This window comes from Lepisosteus platostomus, chromosome 10 (assembly GCF_059453375.1).
Source record: "Lepisosteus platostomus isolate fLepPlt1 chromosome 10, fLepPlt1.hap1, whole genome shotgun sequence".
In the NCBI taxonomy this organism is placed as follows: Eukaryota; Metazoa; Chordata; class Actinopteri; order Semionotiformes; family Lepisosteidae; genus Lepisosteus; species Lepisosteus platostomus.
In genome coordinates, this window is record NC_142620.1 from 26018205 (window position 1) to 26037894 (window position 19690).

The 19690-nt window shown below is 39.3% G+C and overlaps 1 protein-coding gene across 2 annotated transcripts; it reads left to right on the forward strand.

Moving 5' to 3' along the window:
• The first annotated feature begins 9713 nt into the window (after positions 1-9713).
• Positions 9714-18614, forward strand: plek2 (pleckstrin 2). 2 transcript variants are annotated; one of them, XM_088648902.1, is made up of 9 exons: positions 9714-9834; positions 10239-10403; positions 12609-12787; positions 13242-13333; positions 13958-14145; positions 14771-14872; positions 15595-15678; positions 16239-16317; positions 17742-18614. In XM_088648902.1, exons 1-9 carry the CDS (start codon positions 9778-9780, stop codon positions 17867-17869), a joined length of 1074 nt encoding a protein of 357 aa, XP_088505028.1. In that variant the 5' UTR covers positions 9714-9777; the 3' UTR covers positions 17870-18614. The 2 variants fall into 2 exon arrangements, with proteins under 2 accessions (XP_088505028.1, XP_088505029.1); XM_088648903.1 differs by lacking the exon at positions 17742-18614 and adding an exon at positions 17310-17507.
• The last annotated feature ends 1076 nt before the right edge of the window (positions 18615-19690 follow it).

Below are 19690 nucleotides of genomic sequence, written 5' to 3' on the forward strand. Positions count from 1 at the left end.
TGTGGATTTCAGTGGCTGCTTGTTCTTAAATTTGTTTTCACCTGTAGCATACATTTAGCACACAGTGGTGTATGAAATCATGGAAAATTATACTGTATTTTCTGAAAAAGTGTAGGATCTCTATGTACCCTATGTTGGTACCCTGAGATTGTGCAAGTAGAGTTTAAAATCATTATGAATCATTATGTACTTTTCCTTTCAAGAGGCTAGAATCACATTCATGTATTACATTTAAAGAACAGGCCAAATTATTATACCCATACATCTGCTAAAAGGAGACCACCCTTGCAATTTCTCATATCACCCTATTAGGGCTCTTGAGCCTGTCCTCTATTTTTGGCTAGTGATAATTGGTATTTTTTGCTTGTATGTTTAGAAGAGCAAAATGAGAAGTCATTCTGCTAGTATTCATGCAAAGGTAAAGTAGCGGGAGAACAAAGGTTGGGAGGGAGGAGGAGTGAGAGGCGGGAGCAGGGGACAGAAAGAGAGGCCAATCAAGGCAACTCCACCCATGGCAACTCCACTGACCTGTTGGTAAAAAAGATTATTGAAAGAGAACGTGTTCAGTGTGGAAACCTATTACTTGTTCCTTTTCCGTCAATGACTCACCTGGAGCTGTCTGGCTGGGAGACAGTCATCAACTATGCTCTGATTGGTGATAATGATACACAAAGTATTTCAAAGAATACTGAAAGGTCTTGTGACTAAGACAGATCCAGGCTCTGTGCTGATTAGGAAGTCACTTTTGATTGACACCTGACAAAGGCTCCACGGCCAAAACGTTGTGTTCTCTTTCTTCTTTTTTTCAGCATGGAATAAACCTATTACTTGTTCCTTTGCAGACGCAGCTACCCACCTGAACTACTACAGTCACTTTTGTTTACTTGTTTAGAGAAGGTTCCCTGATAACAATGTCACAGCAGCTTTGGGATGATGGATATCTGGATAATCCTTTCCATAGACTAAATCCTAACTTTTAAAAGTGTTATTTTTAACAGAATCTTTTCTTCTTGCTGTCAAACCAGCTAAATGGGCCAAATATTCTGTTCTCCTTTGTAAACTAATATGGAACTCAAATCAAAATATCCTCCAGTGCTGAATCAAAGCTCTGTTCCTATAAGTGTTCCTAGCCATATCACCCTGCAACTCACAACTGGCAACCCACTGAAGCTAAGCAGGTGTGAGCCTGGTTAGTACCTGGATGGGAGACCTCCTGGGAAAAACTAAGGTTGCTGCTGGAAGAGGTGTTAGTGGGGCCAGCAGGGGGTGCTCACCCTGCGGTCTATGTGGGTCCTAATGCCCCAGTATAGTTGTAAACAGGCACTGTCCTTTGGATGAGATGTAAAACCGAGGTCCTGACTCTCTCTGGTCATTAACAATGCCAGGGAGTTTCTCGAAAAGAGTAGGGCTGTAACCCTGGCATCCTGGCCAAATTTCCCATTGGCCCTTACCAATCATGGCCTCCTAATAATCCCCATCTATGAATTGGCTTCATTACTCTGCTCTCCTCCCCACTGAAAGCTGATGTGTGGTGAGTGTTCCCGTGCACTATGGCTGCTGGATGCCACGTGGATGCTGGACATTGGTGGTGGTGGAAGGGAGTCCCCATTACCTGTAAAGCGCTTTTAGTGGAGTGTCCAGAAAAGCGCTATATAATTTTCTAATTGTAAGCTATTATTATTATTTTTAAATAACAGGTGACCTATAAATTTGAGACTCCTGGTCTAGCACAAAACATTAACCTCAAGTTAAATTTCCCCTTGCCTGAAGTTAAGTGATTTCTTACGATTGTTGCACAAATACCACAAACACATTAATGCTGACATGATAGTAGTTAACAGGCCACACTTACTCTTTCCCTTAGTTCTAACAAACACTGGTCCAGTTGGCCCTGTCCAGGGTGTACCCAGCCTTGCATTTGTTGCTTGACAGGTAGGCTCCGGCTTCTCGTGACACCCTGTGGTATAAAGTGATGTGGCAAATGACATGACATGTCCAATTGCATCCTCTCCACAGACTGTGTAGTGCTGATGTTTTAAAGCCTCCTGGACTACAGCCCTCCTGGACCTGAACCTAAGATACCTGTGTCACCCTGTTTAATTTCTAACTTTTAATATTTGCTAATTATTAAAAAAAATAAATGCTTCTTTTTACTGAATGAGGATTCATTATATATTAAGTATATTATTATGTGGCTAAGCAAGGTGATTAGTAAGTCTATAAACGTTATAGATCCTCTGTAAAGAGGGTAGTGTAGCCAAATATACTAACAGTTGTATTAGCATATTCTAAATGCCGAATGTACACTAAAAGCTGAAAAGTTCTGAGCCAAATATAAATATGACAAGATGTGAGGAGAATTTACAAAATCTTCTGATGCTCGAATTGATATAAACTCCTGCACTGATAATTCTGTGGTTATTTGTCGTGTAGTTCAGCGGATTGGTTTCAAGTCTGAAAACGCAGAAAGATCCCTAGCTTTTTGGGGGCCCTCAAAACCATAATTTGCACATACACTACTATCAGCTCCCAACACAACCTTATTTTACTATTGAAAACATTTAAAATAAATTAATTGTATAACTAGAAAACGTTTGTTATCCTGAGTTAAAGAACACATAATAAATAACTTACAAACAAGAACAAGAATTACACATTTCACAAGATAAAATGTAATTTAACACTGAAAGTAAAGTCAAGAAACATGAATCTGTTAAGTTCTGGTAAAACACCTCAAGTAGCCTACATGTCTAGCTGGAAAATGTAGCTTGTCTGCCATTCGCTAGTTACATGGACAGACTCAAAACCAAATGAAATACAAATGCGTTATTACAGTGACTTGATTTGGCAGAGCTCTCTTTTGACATCACTTATCCTTTTCTTATTCTTTTACTGCTTTCTTTTTTATTCTTTCACTTATTCTTTTCTGCGCTTCTTTTTCTCAGCGTCCAATCTGTGAATATATACTCTGAAAACGTTGTTTTCTGATCATTTTAGTTGTAAGGCTATATTTAATCTACCTATGAAATAGCTTTTTAATACACTTCTGTTTACTAGGAATAGTGGCAGTGGGGATGTTAAACTGAGCTGTCAGACAGGCTACTGCACTCTGTACATCTATTTAGACCTGTGTGTTATATAGGAAGAAGATTATCAGGAGCCACAATTCTATAAACAATTACATAATTTTCATTCAGTACATTTTTAGGTCCATTAACAATGGAGTTCAGTAATAGACAGTTGAGTGGTGATGAATCAAACAATTCAGTGTCCAATGAAGTACTAAAAAAATTCTTAGGTTAGAAAAATGTGAAGGAGAATACAATTCATCATACTTTGAATCCATTGATTGTAGGTACAGTACTAATCAGGGACTCTCAGCCTTGATATGCAAATATTTACTTTGGTCCTGGGGGATCACTGAAGGGATGCTCTCAAACTCATCACAATACCTGGGGACTTCCTTACCAGGTCATGTTTTAGGGCCAGCTCACTCTTCTGTCTAGACAAGACCCACCCTCACTCCATCTTGACATGAATAACCACATGAGTGCATTATGAGTCATGAGTAGTGCTGACAGTATTCTAGGAGCTAACTAAGGGTTATGCAGTACAGAAACAAAAAGGGGTCTTTGATTCACTGTTCATATCTGAGCAGGAGGGGATTTCCTTTGGTTCTTTGTCATTACAATACATGAGACATTAGGGTACATTGAGAGTTCTTATTTTTTCCCCTTTACATTAAACATTTAAAAGTCCTGTCCACCATAAGACTGACAGTTGGTTTCATACCTTTTTCTTTACCAACTGATTAGTTCAAGAGCAAAGCAATTTCCCTTTTTTCTGGTCCATATGAAGCAGTGTACTAAAATGCTGAAGCAGATAATTGAAATTTTAACCGGGCTAACTTGTCTCTAGTTTGTAATGAGAGACACCTGAACACTGATAGCAGTTCATGCTGTTCACACACTTTCTGGGGAATGATGCAAAATATAACCTGAGTTCGGCCTTCTAGTGGCAGCTGATGCCAAAGTACGTTTCTTCTTAGTACCTGTAAAGTCTTTGATGGCCCACCTGAAGGAGAGGGGTACCACCCAGTTCAATTTCCCCAGTCTCCGTTCAGGTTACACAAGAAATCCTCCTGCAGGCTGTATTACATCCCTCTCAGTTTGTATTGGCTAGCTGGGCCGGTTTCTTTGTTCTTTGCCTTCAGGTTTTAAAAGTCTCTGTACCGTACCTGTCACAATCGTAAGCCCCTCCTCTTAAGGACACTCAAGCCCTTTCTTGTTTAGTTTTGATTTTCTGCACCTGTCTCTGGTTCCAGCCCCCTTCCTACAAAAGTCAGATGCTCCTACCAATCTGGGCTCGGCTATGGAAGATGGATGCCCGGAAGCCCGCCTACCAGCAAGTCCAGGAGAGGCTTGACGGCATAAGCTTCACAACGGCGTCCTGACTGTCTGGGGCTGGGAGCTCCTGGCCCCGTTACCCTTTTTATTCCCCTGACCCTTCGCCAGATCCTGCTCTGGCTTTTAACTTTGTCTTGTCTCCGTCATGGATGGACCACGCATTTGCAAATGACATTTGCATTCCCTGGATTTTCTTATGGACTCCCTTCGGACTTGTTTGCCTTGGCCTTGGACACGCGAAAAACCAGCGCACCTTGGACATGCCCCTCTGTTCTTCTTCCAGCCCTGATCCTAGTCTTTTTTCCCTGTGTTTGTCTCACTCCCCCCCCCTGAATTCTGCCATCTCCACAGGGTCCTGAAAAATGCTTCATCACAGTACCTCTGTTCCAATGCCAATGTCTCCCATGGTCGTCAGTTCCTGAGCCAATAGGTCCTTGCCTCTGTGGTATCACACTCTGCAGCTTCCCTTGTCTGTGCTGTCCAGGGTTGTCTCTAGGGTCTTGTGGGAATCAGGATGCCCCCTCTGTTCTTGCTCATTTGTTTTTATTCCTCCCGTTGGCCAATCCCCCTCAGGGGGTTTTCCACGGTCTCTGTCAGGGATGGGTGGGCCCAGTAGTTTACCAGGAGGAAGCTTGTGTTGTTTTAGAGGTGTGAGCGTGCGGACCCTAGGTGTAATAAGCCCTTATCACTTCTTTGTTTGCTTTCCTGTTCTCCCTCCACCTCCCTTGGTCTGGTTCAAACTGGCTCAGCGACCCTCTCTCACACCTCCATGCATCGGTACCTTATTACTTCCTGAACGACCTGGGTGTGACCATTGTTACTAATTGTTCCCACTACACTGTAATTCATTAGAAAACCTGAAGCTTCTATCTTTGGGTGAGAGGCAACATTGACACAATCCTGGCAATCACATTAATCACATCCTGTTACTGCCTCAACGGCCCACATCCTGCAACATATGTAAAACAGTTTCTGCATTCATGTATCTAATGCAAGCTTAGCCTCATGACAAATACTACTTGTACTCCTTGTCGTTATTTCAAAGTATTACTGCAGTTGAGAGAGTTGTTGTATCAGTTTGAATGTTGCGTATGAATGAAACGAGGTTAATTATGAGCTGAAAATTGGAAAGAAAAAAGGTTTCTGCAACAGAAGCCACACTCACTCATGTGATACCCCAGAGATATGCTTCTCTGCAGTGTGCGAGTGTGGAATAATAATAATAATAATAATAATAATAATAATAATAATAATTGCGCTTTTTCTGGACACTCCACTCAAAGCGCTTCACAGGTAATGGGGACTCCCCTCCACCACCACCAATGTGCAGCATCCACCTGGAAGGGGAATCCAGAAGGGGAATCTGGAATCCCCTTCAAATTTCATGGCTCCTGTCTCCCACAGAAACCCAATTCACACTTTATGAAAACTGACCATACAAAATGGCAAATTTCTAGTAAATTAATAGCAAAATGGCTGTGTATTATATAAAATCATTATAGGTATATATTATTACTTTATAACTGTATGTCTTACATGTGTATGTAATTTTTTCTATGCTCTGACTTTCTCCTCTGAATGCAAAGCTAATTTTACTCTATACAGTATAAGATTTCCCTGTAAATCATATTAGAGCATTTAATACAGCTTTATGTAGTAGTATAGTATAATAATGTACATAAATGTCACTATCCCAGATGGAACGAGGAACGAAGATGCCTCTGGGAAACAGCTTGGAGTAAAAGTACCGTCTTTTCTAAACCAACGTACTTGAGTAAAAGTCAAAGTATCCCACAGACAAAATACTTTGTCTTGGAAAAATCTACTTAAGTACCGTAGCAAAGCAGTTCTGCTTCATTACTTCATACCCTTGGTTTCAGTACATTTAAAAGTCTGCTTGTCTGGAGGTTGTGCAGAAAATCTGAGTGACCTGTGTCATTTGTGTGGTGAAGCTAATGTGCTAGCAGATGATCAGAGCCCTCAAATGGAATGGGTAAAAATCTTCTTTCTTTTTTGAGGTCTGTGGGTTTGAATAATGTCATTGTCACTATAAATCATATCCCAGAAAATTCTTCTGCAAAGTGAAAATCTGATTTTTCAACTGTGCTAATGCTCCGGCCACAATTCATATGAATTCCCACCACTGACTTGTTAGCATTCCATGCAGCGCATGAGTTACCTTTACTGGTTTCATCCTCAACTTTTTCTTTACACCCTAATGTTAAAAACAGAGATTGGCAACCTAATGTTTGTTTTAACATTCTTCTGAGCCTCCCTAGTTTGTGCAGTATCCCTTTGGTGAAAAGTGATTTTATTTCTTATTCAGAGCCAATTATAGAGTTTTTTTTTCAACAAAGCGTCTTATTAGATGCTATGGTGCAAGAACAATGGTATTGTAGCACTCTTGGGTTCACGTGGGTATGCACCCTCACCACTGCCACCTCAGGTCAGCTATCCACCACTGGGGACTCAAACCCAGGCCTCTGGCATCACTCAACAGGGACCCAGCCAGTTGAGCTAAAGGGAGATCTTCCCTCAGCCCGGTGGCTGAGGTCCCTGCTGTTCACAGGGAAGGGTGGTGACATCACCGCACTGGTAAGCCGGCTCGCACAACCTGCAATGTCGACTGTATGCGTTACAGTATTTTCACAAAATGTAACATGACTCCTAACTCTATCTGACAGTCTGTCAAGATCAGATCTTGAACTGAGATGAAATGGGAGTTGCACAAAACTCATTCTCCTCTTTTTCCATTTTTCTGTTACAGGTTGCATGTCATACCTGCAGTTGCTGGTTCCACATCATTTGGTGAGAATCGATTCATATGCAGTCATTGGCACTTTTTTGTGTGCAGCTTATAAAAAAAAAGAAAGCAATTTAAAAAGTATGTTTGTGTTTTGTGTGGCATTCACTGGCATGTAGACAGGATTTCAGATGTTTTGTATATGTTTTGATAGTACTGAAGAATGTGAAATTTTGCAGAGGACAACAGTTTCCACACTCGCTCTGTGGAGAACGAAATGCCTTGTTTGTCTTGGGACCCAGTGGCCGGATCCGGCCCAGAGGCCCTGTGAGGGTGTGGGAAGCAGAGGTATGCTGGCTGTGTAAGTTGGTTTTTTTTGGGAGACAGCAGCTACGACGTTTGCAAGGAATATTAGATTTCACACTTGCACACTGCGGAGAAGCGTATCCCCGGGGTATCACATGAGTGTGGCTTCTGTGGGAGACTGACATATGTAAAGGAATACTATTGTGTGAAGATAACATGGCTAAGGTGAATTGTTCTGCCTACCAACAAAATATTACAGGCAAAGAAAAAACCAGAGCAAACTGTCTTTTCATGTTTATTTCAGTTCCTCTCCTGGAGTTTGTGTAATGCACATTAAGACAAAATTCATAGTAAGACGTAATTCCTGATTAACACCTCACTTCTCATAATTGTAATACTTAAGTAAACCAGAAATTCAGATTGCACGTTTACTACGCACAAACAATGCTTGTGTGTTTTGTTTTTGTTCAGACGTGCAAATAATTGTAATACGTAAACCTGAAATTTCGAATTGCGCGTTTCCTACAGACAATACGAAATGTGTGCACGAGCAGGCAGACAAATCGTACCTCTGATTTCCGCTGCACATGCGCACTTTGAAAGGGAATACAGATTTTTCACGGCATACTGAATTCGATACAACACCAAGTCATACATACCAGAGCTACTTAGTCACTGCACCTACAGGCAACGCGATTGTGAGTAGGTGGAAACAGACGTAATTGTTTACCTGGCAACACGTTCAAACAGTTGTAGCTGTTCTCCGGGACAGACTACTTTTGAAGACCGAAAGACCAATAACTCCTTTCATTAGATCGGGTCTTCAGAAGTGTCAGTAAATTTTCACCACATTTACTTACAGCTAGCAGTTGTGATAAAATCCGTCTTTTAAACGGAGATTTCGTCTTTCTAGATGTCGGTCTAACCAAACCTTATTTCATAGTAACTGCAAATTTGTCAATGGTGCGGCTTCCTAATAAAACTAAAAAAGCTTAGTAAGTTAACTAAGCACGTCTCAAAATGTAAAGCACGAAAAAACAATAACGACACATTTCCAAAGGCTTCACACAACTAACCGCTAGGGTTTTTTCTTTCTCAAATAGGCTACTACACCCCTCTTCTCAGTGTAAATTGGTTTCTTATTTTGAAAACAAACTACTCAATATCAAAATAAAGTTTATTCAAATTGGCAGGAAATCTCGTGTTCATATGTTTTTTTCCATATGCTTATTCTACTAAATGAGATTTAAAAAGTGACCGTATTTGCTTTCCTGTTAAGTTAACTTATTTTTTAACAAAAAGTGAGGAAATTACACATCTTTGGCATAAGAGTTACAAAAAGACATTATTGGGGATGTACTGTAAAAGGTTACATATGTAGAGTGGTACAGTAGTGCCATGGTTAGCAATGCTGCCTCGCAGCGTTGGGGCCCTAGGTCCAAGTCCTAGGGGGCAATCTGTGTGGAGTTTGCATGGTCTCCCCCATGTTCGTGTGGATTTCCCCCGGGTGTTCTAGTTTCCTCCCACAATCCATACTGGTAGGTTAATTGGCCTCTGGGAAAACTGGCCCCTGACATGATTGTATGCATACTGTAACTTTGTGTCTGTCTGTGCCCTGCGATGCACTGGTGTCCTGTCCAAGGTGTATCCTGCTGTACACCCATTGTTTGCCAGGTTAGACTCCTGCTCCCCCATGAGCGTGTTTTGGATAAAGCAGATAGAAAATGGATGGGATTTGGTAGTACTAACTACCAAACAGCTTGATAACTCAAATGGCCTCCTCTCTTTCGTAACCTTCCTTATGTTCTTTAGTAAAGTTTACAAGAAGTTGAGGGAAAGTTGATTTTTTTAAAAGTCATCACTTACAGGGCTCTTTGTAATACAGTTACAATATAAAGTACTACATTAACTCTTAGAATTATTTTCCACAACAACTTCTTATAATTTAAAAATTAAGTCCTTACTTTTGTCCTTTACACAAAGAACTTAAAATTATTTTTAAAGTATCTTTACCCAGCATCCTAAAAGACACATTTTTTATTTCCAATAGGTAAATTGTAACATTGGAAGTTCAAACATTTCAAGTTTAAAAAAATCTAAAGAAATTTATTTTAAAAACTCTGTGTTTTCACAGTTAAGCTGTGAAACACACCTACTGACTTCCGCACCGGACTCCTCCCTGCAGATTTACAGTAGCACACTGTGTCATCACAGCAAGGCTCCCTAGAGGCAGGGACATGATGTCACAGGCCAGGCAGGCAGCACGCCTCTATATAACACCCCATACTTGCTCCAGCTTATTACACTGCCACTCAAAATAGGATGGATACAATGCAGCCAGAAAATGCTATTTTAAAGGAGGGGTTCTTGGTCAAGCGGGTAAGGTTTTTCACCTCGTTTTTATGAAAAGCAGCTAATGTCAACACATCTAAATTACAATAAGTTAAAATAGAATTATATTTGATTTCTTCATTACAGCAGGTCTGTCAGTCTTATGAGTGCAATTGTAGTTTATGGTATTCATTCGAAATATGTTGATGTGATTTGGTTTCCAACTTTCAGCAATAAGTTTTTTAAAGTATTTTGGACAACACATGCAGTTTAATTAGACATGTAAAGCAGCTAAGATAACCAGCTGAAGATCCATATTCTATGCTGTATCACACAATGCCAGAAAAGACGGTCTGGATGGAAAATATTCTGGTTATTATATACTCATGAGCGCATAGGTCATTAGAACACAAAATGCACTTCTTTAAGTTTTGTAAACCAAACCATTGCAGGGACACATTGTTCAGAACTGGAAGGTACGCTGGTTCGTGCTGTTGCCGGACAGGCTTCTCTACTACAAATATGACTGCAGCAGAAAGGACTCAAGCCTGCGGGGCAAGGTGCTCCTGCTGGGGTGCCAACTAACTTGCCCCTGCCTGGAATATGAGAACAGACCGGTAAGCACAGAATGAGATAAATCCACAAGAGTGGCATATTTAACAATACCAATGTAATTATACCTGAAGAAAACAGATTTTCTTGGCTCACTCCCATTTTTATAGTGGTACAATGAGAAAATATTGATTAATTCAGTTATTAAGAAACTAGATCATAATGATTGCTGTTATTATTGCTGTTAAGGCAATTACATTTTTACGGAAATTTGTTCAATAGGAGTTAAGATTAGAAGGTTCATAGAACAGAGGCTGGATTTAAATTTAAAGTGAACCTCACAGGACACACTGATTAAATAAAAATGGATTGATTGAGCCATATGACAGTTAATAAGGTATGAGTTATCACAACAGTGTTTAGAGAGGAAGCAAGGGGACTCCCTTGACAATGTGACCACATAATGTTGCACAAATTACATCTGAAGGTAGAAGTGGAGTTGAATGCTCCCTGGACTAGGCTGAGGGGGAGTGAAGAATTTGGATTGAGTTTAGAGATGTAATAACCTTCCAGTACCCAGGAAGAGAGCCTGCTATAATAGCAATGGCCAATTCTGGGACTCCTTCTCCAGTTGTTACTAGCCCAGACAGAGCCAGACAGCAGTTTAAAACTTACATAGCTGTTATATAGGGAAACACTGAAATACGTGTGTGGCACATAATTAAAGTGTAGCAGTACATACAAAAATCCACATTATCATAAATCTGTAATGATTTAATGGACCCAAGCAGCTATTTGCTCAGATAGAAGCTAGTTATTATGGTGCACAGCACTGATGGAACTGCACTGACACTATCAAGTTTGGTGACTGAATGAGCATGCAGGTCTGTGACAGAATTTTAGTTTAGCCCAACTTTCAACTTTTAACTTTGTGTGTTTTAGTTTCCAGCTAAAACACAGTACTGAATGGGTCATTAATTAGACCCTAAAGGACTCAATATTATCATACAGCATTATACAGCAATAGGTTCTTTCAACAAGACTTTGTCATGGATGATGATCCTTGAGTAATGTACACACTTTTTGAAAACTCTTATGCATTTATTAAATGTATCATTGCTCCTGCACTGCATTACTTAACTATTGTAATGGAAGTTACTGAAGAAAAGTGTTTTATCCTAAAAATGTCGTTTATGGGCAGAGCTGTGATGTAAAAGCAGCTGGATTCTATGAACAAAGTGTGATTGTACCCAGCGAGTCAAGGCCATGGGATGTTCTAAGAATATGTTTATCTCTGCAAAAAAGGCAGATACAAAACTGCACGTAGCTGTCTTCTCTGTCCTTCAAGGCTAAGACATATAAGTACTTTAAAATTACTGTCTTGCCTGTCTTTGTATTACTAACCACCCATAATGAAGTAAACAAGTTGAGGTGTTGCATTAGCTAAGTGTATAAAATAAGGGACCTTTCTCTATTTTACTTTGGAAATCAGCTCGCACTTGCTGCACAGACTAGTGGTTGCTGTCTTTCCTTATTGCGCAATATGAATAAATGCCTTACTGAGTAAATGAGAACACCTTTCCTGGCTCTTCTTTGATAAAGATTCCACGACACTATGTATCATAAAGCAACATGGCAAGACTTGTACAGATACACAGTTATTTCCCAATGTTGTCTTTTTTTCTTTTTTTAAATTTAGAAATGATTATTATTTGTGTTGTGTTGGAACAGTCAGTTATGTGTTTTTCACATCTCAGCTCACAGCTTTGAGCCCCTCGCCCGCACAAAGGAGAGGTAGACTCCTCCAACCTGCTCACCTTAGAGCAATTTGTCTTTTAACTAGTCACAGGCAACACAGCTGCCGGAGGTTCTAGACTAATTGTACGAGTGGTGCACCCCTCATTGTCAGCACTGCATGCTTGTAAGGCACCAGGAGGTCACAGGTGTCTCTGTGTTGCTAAGAGTTAAGAGAGCCAATTTTTAAAATAAACACCAACTAACACCACTCCACTCCCTCTCAACCAATTAGTCACTACCAATTTGGGAATCCCTGTCATAGTTGGGTAGTGACATGACTCAACCCATCAATCTGTACTTAGAGAGAGGGCCTTTACCTTAGCACTGGAGGTCCCCCAATGTTCTCTTTTAAGAAATGTTCTCTGTTCTAAAAAGCAATCTGTGGTAGCACAAGCTTTGTCATCTTTTTGAGGTTTTTGATGTGCATAATTGGGTATAAAATGTATTCATGCTTGCCTTTCTTCTCTAAACAGCTTGTCATTAAACTGAGAACCCAGAAATCTGCGGAGTACTTCCTTGAAGCATGTTCACGGGAGGAGCGAGACGCCTGGGCTGACAGCATCACAGCTGTAATCCAAAACCTATGCCCTGGAAAAGCCCAGAAGACTCTGTCTGAACATACTCCTCTACAGATGAACAAGATCAGTCTGAAGTACGTATTCAATGCACCCAACAGATGTGTCTCTTCCCAGTGCAGAATTGCTAACTACAGTATATTAAGTCAGATTATTAAATCTTTGTTAAAGAAAGCCATCAAATAACTTTGATATATAATTTTTTCAGTGTACCTTTCAAATATTGTATCTCATGAAACTATTTCATTATATTTAGACCACAATTAAAAATAATCATCAACTTCCCAATCCATGGTAAAATTCCATATTCTATGTAAACAATGCTGACTTTCCATCTAGCAAATACAAGGAAACTCTGGAATAAAAAATCTGCCTTTGACCAACATATTTGGGAATTGTGTCAACTGTTTGGGTCTCACGTATAATTTAATCCAGGCCTACTTCATTGGAATTTCACTGTGAAAGTGTTAAATTAGTGTTGTTGCGTGGCATTGCGTACATTTCCTTCACTTGTATGGTTTTGTTCTCTAGTCAGGTGCTGGACTCGATGCATGATGTTCACAGCGGGATCAAATTCACAAACAACGTGGAACAAGGCAGCATCTTCAAGAACTGTTTCTCAGGTAGGTTTGTTCCAGATCATGTACTGACTTCCACAATGAAGACTGTGAGTTGTTGGTGGTGTGACATCAAGTTTGCAATACAGTCTTACTTATAATGTGCAACATCAGTAGCTCACTAATAAATGTGGTGGAACAAATAGTATGTACTTTTGAAACACACAGGCTGTTCTAAAAGTACTACTATCTTGTAATATTACTATGCATCATTACATTCTCACTCCAACCTTTAATTTCTTGAATTGTATAAAAAAACATGCTGCATGATTCAGTGATTGTAAGTAACACCTGTAACAACTAACAGTTTGTAACAAACACCTTTTGCAAATGTTTTGATGTTAGATGTTATTCTTTTTGCTTCAATTAGAGGAGATGAATACAGTACATCAGGTCAAGAGCTCGAAATTACAGAGAGAAAGCTTAATTTTTGACAATAGTGGATTATAGACAAACTGATGAAAATAGTAGTTTTGTATCAAGATCTGGCTATAGAAACTGAAGGTGTTGGAGATATTCAGAATATTGGTCATGGAAATGTTAATTGTATACTGTATCCATCCATGTATACAAGCATGCATCTACACTTGATTACGGCAGTCAAGTGACAATGTGGGATGCTCACTGCAGGCTCTGCTATGGTGGACTGGCTGGTGTCCATGAGCTTCGTTGTGACGCGTATGGAGGCCATCACCCTGGCCTCAGCTCTGATGGAGGAGAGCTATGTGAAGCCAGTTGGAATCAAGAGCATGGAGGCCATCAGGAACAGCAACATGACAGAACAGTTTTTAGATGACTCCACATCACTCTATGCTCTAGTAAGTGCAGTGTCACATAAAAGAACGTACCACTGAAGGGAGTTCAATTCACTTTCAGCTGCATCAATGAAACAGGACAGTTAGCTGAGAACCTATAAATGGAAAAGAACAGAAAAAATACAGCTTATTTTAGACTTTCAAAAGCCCTTTGTGTAAAAATGTGCCCTAAACGCAGTTTTAAATGCATTTCACTTACTTGCATTCCACCTGTGAACCCACTTGTGTCTTTTGTGGTTGTTTCACTTTTTTTAAAAATCACTGGGTTGACTTTGTCAAAGACTTTGAGGATTTTGTAATCTTGCAACAGGTCCCCCATAGTCTTGTCTGTTCACAACTAAAAGGTTCAGTTCTTTCAGCCATCTGTACTGTTCTGTTCTGTCAGTATCGGAAATTCCTTTAAGCCATGTAGTATATCTAGTTTGCTCTTCTTTGTAGTAACTCCAGAGTTGCAATTTCCTTTCTGTAACTTGGTGACCAAAATCGTACACAATATTTATATTGTGAGTCTTAGTAGTCCATTGTACCAGTTTAAGTGTTTTTTAATCCTTCTGTTCTGGTATTTTCTATGAAAATGACTTGTAGAATGTACATAAACAAGACACCTTTTCTTGTTTCTCCCTCAAAGGCAGAAAGCTTTAAGAGGAAAGCAAGTGTGAAGTCAGGTGCGTCTCTCTCTGCTTTGGAGCTCAGTGGGAAAGTTGTGAAGAGAGGCTATCTGCTCAAGCAAGTAAGTTCACAAGCTCAGCTCTTATTCTTACTTGAGGGTAGAGAGAGCATTCGACACTTGTAGGTCCAACATTGAATCAATGTCATCTAGGCAGCACACAGATATCCACCATACAGACAATGACATGAACAGTGAACAGAACACTGACTCTTATGTACTCACACAGGGCAAGATGGAAACTCCTTGTCATTGCGTGGATAATCAATTTGTATCAAGTAGGGGTTTAAGATTTTTGTTTTAAGTTAGCATATGTCTAATTTTATGCTGTTAGTCATTCTAGACAATGACATACAGCTGTTAATGTGGTAAAGATTTTGTAGCAAAAGCTTTGGATGGGTTTTGTGACCTGAAGATCATTGTCCACTGGCCATGACAAGGAGTTTAAAATAGAAAATTAGCAAAGCAATCTTATTCTTCAGGTCATTTTCAATAGAGCAGCTTGATTAACACTTTAAGATTTCAGAATGAAAACCATGTTTGTCAGGTCATTTTAATTCACCCACAGAATTACAAGGCTGTGGTTATATGTGATATTGTAAAGGAAAAACCTTGACTATTTAGTTAATTCACACCCTTCCCCTCCAGTTTGCATTGCACTGTGAAGGTGAATTCTGTGAAGCCTAAGTGTTTGAAATTTGATCTGCTTACTATTTAGAGTACTGGTGAACCGAGGGCTGTGACTGTGGGTCTGTTTTACTGGTGCCATTTTTTTTCCCTAACAGGGTCACAAGAGGAAGAACTGGAAGGTGAGGCTGTTTGTGTTGAGAACAGAGCCGGGGTATTTGCACTACTATGACCCCAGCAGGGTAAGGCACTATGTTTTTCCCCGTCAAAACCATCAACACGGGCTGAATTCTTTGTACTGTGCTATTCTAAAACTTCAGAGATGGGGTTTTGCCATTACACTCCTGGTTTACTTCTACAGTTGATTACATTGTACATTCTGTATTATTAAATGTTAATCATGTTCTATCAGCTATGCAATCAAACCTATAACCACACAATTTGAGCAATACTGAACTTGCCTTTTTCCAAGAATGATAACTACTTAGAAACCACAAATGGCATACTTTCCTGTTTATTGTTGTATCCCTTGGGTAGGGATAATTAAAGAAAATAGAAACATCTAGCATTTAAGAGTGGATAAAAGCACACAGATGTGAATTAAATAATAGTTTCAAAATAACATCAGAATGCCATTGAGTTCAGTTTTCAATTAAAAATGTTATGATGTTGTTTTCAGTTTCTTGAAGGTGGATGTAGATAATCATGTTTTCCAAAGACTCTTCATTATAATCTTTGTAAAATAAATGTAAGTACATCTATATTAGGTTTCAGTGTCAATTCAAGAGGATTTGTTTTTCAGGAACATGTCAGTCCTGTGGGAGGGTTTCCTTTGCGAGGCTGTTTTATTTCTTCATTAGATGACAATGGGGTTCCCTCAGGTAAGACTAACCCCTAAGAACAGAATGGCAAACTGGCACTGATTGGTCAATTAAGAGCTGGGCATCAAGTACCTGAGCTACATTTATTTACTTACATTGCAATGATTTAGGAGATATACTCCTGTCACCATTTCCCCCCTTCATACAGTAGATATTGACACATTCTAACAAACTGTAGCCTGATTTGGCTTGATACCTGAAGCTAAGCAAGAGCTGCATCAGGTCAGTACTGGGGCGGGAAACCTACAATGAAACGCTGCTGGCGGACCAGTAGGTGGCACTCTTCCCTTTGGACCAGAATTTCCAAACTAGTGCCAAAAAGTATGGTGACCAAGTACTCTACAGCATGTATGAGATGCTGTCCTTCATATGATATTAAACACGGGTCTTAACTACTTCATCATTAAAGATCACATGGCATTGTTCATTAGAGTAGTGGTGTTAACACCAGTGCCCAGGCTGAATTCTACTTTGGGCTTGAACAGTCTGGCCTCCTACAGCATGAGTCTAGCTACAAACCTTCATATGTAGAAGGAATCTGACCTTATGGCCTGCTAGCAGAAAATCTGTGTATTAAGCATAATGATACAATGACATTATGCTTTAATGACATGACAGTGTTCAGAGTTAACTTCAGAGCTTTCTCCTTTCTGTCACAATATTATTTTGTATTCCAGATAATCCAAAAATTAATAAATTCAAAGAACATTAAGAGCAAAGCATGTTTCACATGCTGCTAAAATTCACATGTATTCTACACACTTTATTGTTTTCCTTATATTTTTAGACTTTTAATTATTCTTAATAACATTTAGTTATTTTACTGTTGATACCAGCTCAGAAAGCCTATCTGTGTGCATTCCACGTTTCGGCCGTGGAGCCTTCTTCAGGTGTGCTCAGGCACACCTGAAGAAGGCTCCACGGCCGAAACGTTGTGTTCTCTTTCTTCTTTTTTTCAGCATGGAATAAACCTATTACTTGTTCCTTTGCAGCCTACGCATGCTGACGCAGCTACCCACCTGAACTACTATCTGTGTGCATGTTTATGTTCTCCTCATTTTTTAGCTTGTTTTATACAAATACTGGGTTTTCTCCCCACTTCCCTAAGATGTGCTGGTTTGATTTGCCAATTGTCCTTTCTTTGTCTCACTGTAATAAACTTGGGGGTTATATCTATATAATCTATATAATTAAGCTCTCCTTTAATTCAATAGATAAAATTATTTTTCATTGTCTGAGGTGCTGTGCAAGTGGACTTGCTGGTACATAATGGTTGCTGACATCACTCAAGTAGGTACACCTAATCCTCAAAGGTGGATGAATTGGGTCCCTTCCTACAAGTTGTGCACTTTAGGATACTTTGAGGTATACATTTATAGCATTATTGTTAACAATTTTTTTGTTTGTTGTTAATTTTTTCAAAGGTGTGAAGGGTAAGGTGCAAGGAAATCTCTTCAAAATAATAACTCAGAATGACACACACTACTTCATTCAGGCAACATCAAGGGAAGAAAAGATGGACTGGATTGTTGCCATAAAGCAGCTGACTTAGACCTGGAGCTCACTAATGTAAATGGACATCGGTCTTCACTCCTGCCATTATACAGTGAAAAACTAGAATCTCTTTAATGAAATTTCAGAGCTGCTGTTGCATACTGTTGAACTGCACTTTAGAAAACACTTTTCACAACTGTTGGGCTCACAATCCAAGTGTTTCCTCCACACGGATGTAGTTGATACAGAAAAAACACTCCTCTCAGAAAACTGTCTTTTAATGGGTATTGCAAATTGACCACTATGGCATCAAACAAACTCAGAGTGTGCTAAAGAACAGGATTTGATTTTCACTGGTTTATTGCTCTAAGCCATCTTTGATGTTGGTAGAAAAGGAATCAGTTTAAAGATTAAATGAATTTATAATGCAATTGTACAACATTTGTTTCATACATTCTGTGAATGTGACTTGATTGATTAAATATAATGATTTTTCACTTTTTTTAGACATGATTGATATGGTTCCTTTGTTTGAGAATATATGTAACAATATTGTTTGAGCTATTCATTTCTTAGGTTTATGTTCTTAACATGTTTTGTTTTTTGTATTTGCATGGTTATACTACATGCTTATTTTGAATTAAGAAACTATTATAGTTTCTAGGTTGTAGTATTTATTTAAAGTTTACAGATTTTGCTGTTATTACCACCACTGTTTTGTCTATCCTTTCAGCGTAAAATTTGATTGAAGCATTGTTTCTACATGTCATATGATATGGGAATAAATAATGTTATTTTCTTTATTTTAACTTTTTATTTTATTTAAGGAAAATACGCTTTTACTGTACAAAATCTGTTAGATGGATAAGACTTTATTGATCCCAAAGGTAAATTGATATGTTACAGCAGCCCAAGACGAGCAAAAAAAAAACAGACATCAGGATAGACAAAAAATTAGAATATGTACAGTAATACAAAATATAAAATAAATAAATAAAAATAAATACATAGGTGTGTGCAAAATATGATCATAGTCACTGTAAAATCAATAAAATATGTGCAAAATGTGCATAGGTATATACAGATTGAGTGTCCAAAAAGTACAATGGAGCAACATGCTGTCCATAGACGAGCAAATGAAGGGCTAACAGTCCTAGCCTAGGGCAGCGTTATACACCTGACAGCTGCCGGGAGGAAAGACCTGTGGAAACATTCCCTTGAACACCGTAGCTGGAGCAGTCTGTTGGTAAAAGTGCTCCGCTGCCCAATATGGGGGAATGGCATTAAGGTTTGCTGAAACCATTTCTTTAGTGTGTACAGAGCTGTAGAGTTAATTTCAGGAAGCTTTCTCATTTCAGTCTCAATATTGTTTTGTATTCCAGATAATCCAAAATCAATAAATTCAAAGAACTTCAAGATGAAAGCATGCTTGTAATACTAAAATCCACGTGTTCTATACACTATATTGTTTCTCCCTAAATCTTTCTGACTTTTAATTATTCTTCACTTGGTGGATTATTCTATATGGTGACGTTTCTGTTGATTCCAGCTCGGGAAGCCACTGTGTGTGTGCCATATTCACATTCTCCTCTTGTTTGAGCTTGTTTTATACAGATACTAAAGAGTTACCCCACTTCCCGAAAATATGCTGGTTGAGTTTGATTTGCTAATTGCCCTTTCTCTGTGGCACTGTATTGAACTAGTGTCCCATCCAGGGGAAGAGTGGTTGTGTGCCTTGTGGCCTATGCTTACACGATAAGCTTGCAGTAGCGCTTTAGTAGTGAACTGTTTAATGACAGATGAATATTCTGTCACAAATCATACTCCCGCGTGCACCTCCCGGAGACCTGCGCCGCTGTTAGCAATTAGCACGGCACTC